Source organism: Panicum virgatum, chromosome 1K (genome assembly GCF_016808335.1).
Source record: "Panicum virgatum strain AP13 chromosome 1K, P.virgatum_v5, whole genome shotgun sequence".
Classification (NCBI taxonomy): Eukaryota; Viridiplantae; Streptophyta; class Magnoliopsida; order Poales; family Poaceae; genus Panicum; species Panicum virgatum.
Genome location: NC_053136.1, coordinates 45184124 through 45192838, shown reverse-complemented (window position 1 = coordinate 45192838; position 8715 = coordinate 45184124). Strand labels below are relative to the sequence as shown.

General features: G+C 49.9%; 1 protein-coding gene across 1 annotated transcript; it reads right to left on the bottom strand.

Annotated features, from left to right (window-relative positions):
• Positions 1 to 358: 358 nt before the first annotated feature.
• Positions 359 to 1724, bottom strand: LOC120711928. The gene is made up of 2 exons (XM_039997608.1): positions 756 to 1724; positions 359 to 642 (listed from the first exon to the last, which is right to left on the bottom strand). Exons 1-2 carry the CDS (start codon positions 1408 to 1410, stop codon positions 587 to 589), a joined length of 711 nt encoding a protein of 236 aa, XP_039853542.1. The 5' UTR covers positions 1411 to 1724; the 3' UTR covers positions 359 to 586.
• Between the last annotated feature and the right edge of the window lie 6991 nt (positions 1725 to 8715).

The window sequence follows — 8715 nt, the reverse complement described above, 5'->3', positions numbered from 1 at the left end:
ATAACGAGAGAAGTCATCTGTGAAAGTAATGAACGAGTCAAAACCATCAACAGACTTTACTGGGAATGGGCCACAAATATCAGTATGAATTATTTCTAATAGGCCCGAACTCCGAGTAGCTCCTTTCTTAATTGTCTTAGCGAATTTCCCCTTAATACAATCAACACATTGTTGATCTAAGTCTGAGAGATCTAATGAATGGAGTATCTCTTCTCTTATGAGACGCTCAATTCTCCCCCTCGAAATGTGGCCCAAACGACAATGCCACAATTTTGAAGAAGTCTCATCATCACGCTTACGCTTATGCGATACATCATCCACATTCATTGCAGAATAAACTTTATCAAGAGAGAGCAAATAAAGATCGCCTTGCAAATGACCAAGGCCCACACTTAAATTATGAAATTTAATGTTGCACACTGAGTTGCCAAACTCACAAATATGTCCCGACTTATCTAAACACGAAACTGAAATAAGGTTTCTCTTCAAACTGGGAACATAAAGAACATCATGCAAACTAAGATTGAAGCCGCCTGGTAACTCCAAATTGAAGCTCCCAATGCCTTCAACCTTCACTTCATTGCCATCAGCCACTCTTAGACTTCGCTCCCCCTCTCTTATAGTTCGGATCGAACTGAATACCTGCAGTGAATTGGAAATGTGCACAGTGGCACCTGAGTCAATCCACCAAGTATTGGGAGAAAAATTCACTAAGAATGATTCATCAATGAAAGATACATAATCAGTAATTGTACCTTTGTTCTTAAGCCACTCCTTAAATCCATGGCAATCCTTTTGCTCATGTTTAGGTGACTTGCAGAACTTGCACAGCCTCTCATTAGAGGTCTTCTTATGTGACACGGCCTTGCTCTTATGGCCCTTAAACTTTCTCTTATGCTGCCTGCTGCTGCCAGACTCAGCCTGATGCTTAGGAGTGTTGCTCATACAAACACGCCCAAAGCGCTCGCTGACCATGTTGACAGCATCCTTCATCCTTTCAGCTTTCTGCCTTTCTTCTTCCTCAACACAGTAGCTAATGAGCTCAGCCATGCTCCAAGTCGCCTTCTGAGTGTTGTAGCTTATTTTGAAGGGACTGTACTGTGCTGGCAGAGAAGTCATGATGAAGTGCACCAGAAAACCATCAGAGATAGCCATATCCAGTGTCTTCAGCTTATTTGCCATGTCACACATGCTCATAATGTGCTCCCTGATTCCACTTTGCCCATCATACTGTGAAGTCAGCATCTTCATGATTAGGGTGCTAGCATAAGTCTTGGAAGAACTCTTAAAGTTCTCCTCCACCTTGGCAAGGTATGCCTTGGCGCTCAGATCATTACCATCCTGGTCCTTATCAGGAATAGCACCACAGATGGCCGGTGTGATCGTGTTCTTAATGATCATGTTGGCCATCCTGTCTGATCTCTCCCACTTCTCAATGGCAGTACGATCACCATTGGGATCAGCGGGCTCTGCTGGCTTGTCTTGACGTAAGGCGAGATCATACTCACACACAGCAATGGCCACCTGAACATCTTTATACCAGCTTGGATAGTTGGTGCCATTCAGGGGCTCAATGGACTTCAGGTAGCCCGTCACAGTGTTCACTGAAAATCATGAGAACAATAACTTAATTAAACTCACAATTAAGATGCGCATAAGAAGTATGAAATTAACCCTACGATGGTCTGATTAAAATCATACATAAATTTCAATTTGCATCACCGATGGGGAAAACAAACGAAATTTATCATTAAAACTCGTAATTAAATCAACGATGGTCAGAATTAATTACAAGTGCTCTAAATAAACTTCCCGATGGTTCCATTTAAATAGAGTGCATCTTAATTGCTTATGGTGGATGAGCATAATTTTCAGTGAATAAATGCAATTAAAATATAATTAAAAGCATTTACATAACTCATGGAAATTAATTAACATAATGCTGTTAATTAATAAGTGCAACAGAAATAATTAAAGCCTTTAAACATAACAACAATTAAAATTGAGCTTAAAACATAAGAAAAAAAGCTTTAAACATTAAACTGGGCTAAAACTCATGAAAACAGCCCAAAAACACCCATTCGCGCGGCCCGTTAAGCCCAGTCAGCCCATTTGGCCCAACTGCCCACAAACCCTAACGTGAAACGATCTGGACCATTTGTTCCGATCGGACGGCTGTAAACTGACGCCAACTAATATAAATGGAGTCCCGGTCGGAAAACCCTAACACAGCCTCACTCCTCTTTTCTCCTCAGTCACGAACCACCGCAGTCTACGGGCGCTCGGGCCGGCCGCCGCCTGGCTCTCAAGATCCAGCGCCACTGCCTTGCGCCTGCAAGCCGCCGCCTTGGGCCACGCGCGGGAGCTGCGCGCCCCGCTCATGCGCGCGGGAGCCTGGGGCCGGCGCCCACTCCGGCCGCGAGCGCCGCGTGCCCCGCGTCGGGCCTCGCGCTGGCCACACGCCGCGCGGTGGGTGATGGCGGACCCGGCCGGCGGGCGCCCGTAGCCTCCGCCTGCGCGCCTCATGCGTGGGCCCGCGCCGCGCCGTGGAGCCGCCGCCAGCTTATGCGCGTGTGGCGCGCACCAGCGGGCCCCGCGGTGTGAGCTCCGGCCGGCACTGCAGCTTGACGCGGGCGCTGCAGCCCTCAAGGCGCCGCCTTGGGCCACGCGTGCCGCCTGTTCTGGCCCAGCCGACCTTCTCATGGAGCCACCGCGGGCCCTTCCGCCGGCGCCGCGTGCGCTCAAGCCGCGCGCGGCTCCGTCGGGAAGGCCCTGCCGTGGTGCTCAGCAGCGTGTGTACTCATAGCCACAGGTAAGTGCTCTTTCAATCTCAGAGTTAGGGTTAGGGTTCATCACGGGATTTGGGGATTTCTTATACGATCTGAAATTGCTTTTCCCCTTTCTTCTACATGCTTACTGATGCATCAATCTCATGAGTTTGGATCTAATTTGCGGAATAAAACTTAACAGAGGCATAAATTTGGGGAAAACAGTCAGCAAGTAAACCCTAACCTTGATTACTTGATTTAATCATGACATTAACTTAAACTGATTCATTACTCAGGCATGATTGGATCTAATCCGATACTTAACTCATAAACAGATCAAGATTAATCTTAAACTTGACCTAAACCGAATTAGATTAGATCTAATCTCGTGATCAGAAACTTAATTAACCATGATTTAGATCTAATCACGCATGATTAACACATAAAAGCCATTATGCAGGATCTAATTGCATCTTAAACCGACGAAAATCAGAGGCATAAACATGGCTCAAAATTGACCGTGCATGACTAGGTTAAGATGACTCATGATACCGATTGTTAGAATTAGCCAGGCTTAAGCATTATAGGCTAATAACCCAAGATCTTAACATAACCTAGTTCATGACAAATCAATCTAATGCGGAATAAATTGGTAAACATTATACCAGCATTAGCAGTTGCAGCAGCCATTTACGCCTGATCCGTAGAGGAAGTAGGCATTCTTGTCGGTGTAGGACTGCAGCAGTGAATCGACGTCCTCCGGGCGCCAAACGGGAGTGCTTGGCCTTCCAAACCCCTCCAGTGACTTCAGCGATCAGACTAGCGGTGGCTAGGGTTTTAGAATGACGTGAATGGGTGTTTTTAAGGTGCTAACCACGACCTTATATTTATAGGCACTGTGGGGCTGGGGGCCAGCCTCTGGAAACGGGCCTAATGGGCCTGCTGATCAAAGCCCATTAGGGTTTTATCATTAGGTTTTCTTAATCGCGTTTAGATGGTTTAAACGCTTCTTTAACAGTGAAGATCACAAAATATCTTAACTGAAATATTTCCAACAGTATATGATTGTGATGTGCCTGATGTTCACAATCAAGATAAAAAGTTCTGGGCAAACACTTTACTTGGCTCTGTACACGATCGATAAATACTTATGCGTGCTGTGTATGTTCAGTTATATTTCGGTATTACCTGGCCAAATTGATAATTAATGCAGCAGCACCGACCAATCGTGCTTGTAACTGAGTACGAGGCCGCTGACTATCAATCTAAGCAGCCGCCATGGAGCAAATTGTGGTGCAGGCATGCTGCAGTAATTATCATGTAAGCGTCCACCGACCAATCTATGTAAGCGTCAGCCATGGAGCTCTGTGAATCCTTGCTTCAGAGAAGGAGGCTTGACTCTACTTCCCGTTTGAGCCTGAGGCAGATCGAGGAGATCAGCGAAGTAGCTAGACTTCTCTTTGTTGCTTACCTGTCAGAGAGTGGTCTTGCTCGTGAGCCCTGCCACCCTCCAGTGGAGCACCCCTGGAGCAGCATCACAGCGCTTCCTCGGCGTTCGACACGCCGGAGGGAGATGGGGCGCGGCCTTGTCAATATTTTCTCTCCTCGCTGAGCTCTTCCTTTGCGTGGATCTGCAGCTTTTTGCAAGCTGCGAACGAGCAGCCGTTTCGTGTGGGAGATGAGGCTGGTGTGGTGGAGGCAGCCGCGCTGCGCGGCGATGGAGTAGCGGCGCACTGCTTGCTCGATATATCGAACTAGGACATCAGCGATATATCGAATTAGGATATCATCGCGCTCCGCCGCGCCCACAGTACAAAAGCTAAAAAAAAAACTCTCTCCCCATTATTATCCGCGGCGCCCTCTCCCTCCCCCACACACTCCGCCGCTGCGCCGCAGAGCCGCCGCCGCCGCCGCCGCCCCGAAGTCCCGCTCCCCGTCTCCCCAAGACCCGCCGCAGTTCGCCTCCTCACCCGGGTGCTGCAGTCGTCCCTCCCCGTGCAGCCGGGCTGCGGTCCAGTGGCTCCTCCACCGCGCCTCCACGCCTCGTCCCCCACGCCGCGGGATGCTCCTTCACCGAGCCCGGGAGGGGGCGGCCGAGATCCGCCATGGCGGAGGCCGGCGGCGACCAGGATGGAGCGGGAGGGGGAAGGGGGCGGGGACCTCGGCGGACGACGGCACCGGAGTGCGGAGCGGGCCAGATTCACCACCGGGATGCCGCCGGTCGGATCCCCCGCCGGCGACGGGGTGGAGCGGACGACGGGGGTCGGAGGGCGGCGTGGGCTGCTGTGGCTGGGAAGGAGGGAGAGAGGGGTGCTGCCGGGCGACGGAGAGAGGGAGGATCGGCGGTCGGCGGCTGACGGGCGGGCGCAGGGCACGGAGGCGCTCGGCGGCTGGCGGGCGTGGACTGTGGCGCTGCGACCGCAGCACATGGGCACGACGAATCCGCGGCCCGCGTTGGGCGTCCTCTCCCCGGCTCCTGGGGGTACGTGTCACGCTGGGAGGACCCGAGCGCTCCCAGCGCTCCCTTCCCACACTGTATAGTATATAGAGTAATATAGAGTATTCGTCCAGAGCGCTAGTGAGGCTCCGAGAAGAGTCTAGACCCTAGGACGGACGGCCCGATTGAAATGAATATGACGAGATTTGTTGGTGACGTGGCTCAATAAGATTTCGAGAATGGCCCGATCAATAAGATTCCGTCTATTAGAGATTTCCCAGCGATTCAGGGGCCCATGCTACAGGTTGGGGCGGGGAATCTTTACACCGAAGCGCACTTGATGATGATTGAGAGGGCGTCGTCCTCCCGCTCCTGCAGATGCAAACGTGGGGCACGACGAGAGGCCGGAATTCCAGGGCTGGAAGCAGGGCCGGAAAAAAAAGTTCGTTAAGCTGTCTCGGTGGCTCGTTTCAAAATTGCTCCGATTACGTTCGTTTTTTTAAATAAAGATTAGTTGATTTGGAACAAAAGTCAATTTTGGCAGGCTCGGCTCGGCTGGTTATGCTCGATTTGAAGTTACATATCAAACAACGCAGGAGACTATAATAAATACTAATATATTGATTTCGAAGAAAACTCGAAAAAAGTCGAGCCTCGCCTCGATTCCACCCCTAGCTGGAACTGCAAGTTTTGCCTCTGGAATTTGAGACCTGCACATGTTTTAGAAGCGTCATTTTCAGTGAAATCAGGCATACTAGGGTCCCCTTTGGTTGCGCGATATAAAAATTTTGAAAAGTCATATTTCTACATTTGAAGTACTAAACATACACTAATCACAAAAATAATTACAGAACTCGTCTGTAAATCGCGAGACGAATCTAATGAGCCTAATTTATCCGCCATTAGAGGTTATGTACTGTAATATTACTATAGCAATTTAGCATCTAATTACAGCCTAATTAGGTTTATTAGATTCGTCTCGCCATTTACAGATAGCAGTCGCAATGCGTTTTTTATTTCGTCTAGATTTAAGTCTCCATGTAGGTGTCGGAATTTTTTTTAGAATTTTGGTTTTTCATCTAAACACGGGCTAGATAACAAGTTTTTCCCCCTCCGGATGAACAATAAGAAATGTGGTCGGGAATAGCAATGGTGCCGGCGTACATAAACATGTGCAGAACTGCAGCCTTCATGAATGTTCGTGGTTTTCAGATGAGATTCGGTGATCAGCCCACGTCAGGTTTGGCCCTCTAGACAGAGCTTCAGCTATCGCAACCCTTCCAGCTAAAAAACACACCATTATCCTAACTGCAACATGCAAGTGTGCGGCTATCTATCTGTCAAGTGTCAAGGCAGGTAGGGATATGATGAATCAATTCAGACACAGTACCCATGAAAAAACAAGCCAGACATCAAATATGAATAACTGTCACTCCTGAACCCCCCCCCCCCCCCCCCCCCCCCCAAAAAAAAATGCTAGTACGAACAATGATCTCGTTTGGTATTTCATCATCTCTGCAAATCATCACAGCTTCTGAGTTCAGACGAAGACCATTGAAGGAGCAGAAAGTTCAGAGCTGCAGAAGAGTGGAGCTGTGGAGGCAAGTGCCGGGTTCTGTGCAGGGTTAATAATTCCGACCGGTCCGGTCAAACCACCGTCCTCCGGTAGCGGTTTACCGGACCGATTTGACCGGAAACCGGTGGAAACCGGTTGAATTCAAATCCAAATTCAAAATCGCATGTGTAATCAGTTTGAACTGATATACCGGCCGATTTGACCGGTTTACCGGTCGGTTTGACCGGTTTGAATTCAAATCTAAATTCAAAATCACATGTGTAACCGGTTTGGAACGGTATACCGGCCGGTTTGACCGGTTTACCGGCCGGTTTGACCGGTTTACCAAGTGGGCTTTAATGGGCCGTCTCATTTTTTTTCATTTTTTTTTGTTTAACTTTAAATGCCCGAAAAGTATGTTAAACGAACAAATTTTTGAGAAAATTTGACATCATTAGATTCGTCGCACCTTGAAGTATTTTTAGGAATTTTTTATTTTTTTAATTCAAATTTGAATTTTAAATTTGGACCGGTTTGGTAACAGTCCAAACCGGAACCAGACCGGACCGGTTTGACCCCACCGATTTTGTAAACCCTGGTTCTTTGACGTCGGCCGCGTCACGCCCCCCACCGCCCCTGCCGTGCGCGCCACACACGTACGCGTACCACGCACGGGCCGTCGCGCGCGCGCATGTGCCGGCTGACTATGGCTGGCACGGCGGCCGCCGGGGCGGGCGGCGCCGCCACCACCACCACCAACTACCGCGCCGTTGTCGTCAGCCTAGCCTGCCGCCCTGCCGCGGGGTCGTCCTGTGTCCGTCGCCTCCACTGCCGATTTTAAAAATCTTGTGGTGGAACCATGGTGGTCGGAGATTTTGGATATGGCCAGCGGGGCAAGTTCGAATGATTGGCTGCAAATGGAAATGGGGGGAACTGATAAATCCAACTATCATTAGAATACAGGAAAGCTATCGGATGGATTAGTTTAGTGACGAAAAGGCTAACCACTGCCTGGCTGACATGGTTGGGGCGGTGCTGGTCGTTAGGTCACGCTGATGAGTGGCTCAGGTTCATTCCCCTGCTACTAATTTTTAACTGTGAACTCGAATTTTTGTTCGCACAACAAGCGCAGAAAAAGGTCACTGGCAAATCGCAAGTTTCAGCAGCAGCAATCAGCAGCAGGATGCAGAATCACTGCATTCGGCAGGCTGGAGCTGGAGGTTGGAGCTGGAATGCTGTGAGAGAAAAATACTGTTGGGCTGGCTGGAGCTGGAGCTGGTGGATAGAGTGGTGTGAGAGGAAATTACTGTAGCGCTGGAGGAGAGTAGACCAGCCGAACACGGTGAATATGCCCTCTATCCAAATACTGCCCCAAAGCACGGACCATGCAGGCCAAGACAACGCAAATATACCTGCCGATTCTTTCTGTTCGTGCAACTAAAATCTAGATGCCTGCAGGGGTCCACTGCCAGCCAAACAGTTAGCGACCACCATGGTTAGCGACCAAGCTGTCCTCGCTGCATGCATGATTGGTGATTTGGTTGATCTCCTGTCAAGTCCGAGCACGAGCACGACGTCACCGTCGGCGCCCCGCTGTCGACCCTCTCCCGTCTCCCTTCGTGCCGTCGTGCTCGGCGAGCGCGAGATGGGATGGAACGCGAGCCGGCCACACCGCCCGACACCCGTGTCCTGTATCTTCAGTTCCGTGCAGCCGCGGCCCGTGCTCGTCAAGTCCAGTAGCACTCACCGTAACTTTTTTCGGATAAAGGCTGTTCTTGGGCGGAATCCGGAGGAGCCGACAACGGAGAAGAGTACTAGTAGGACACGAAGCGTCCTGTGGTGATGGCTGATGGAATGCGGGGCCGTTAGAGCAACTCTAACGGAGAGACTAAATTTGAGCCCCTATATTGCTTTTAGGAGCCAGCCTATAAAAATTTAAGGGCTTCAAACTCCAG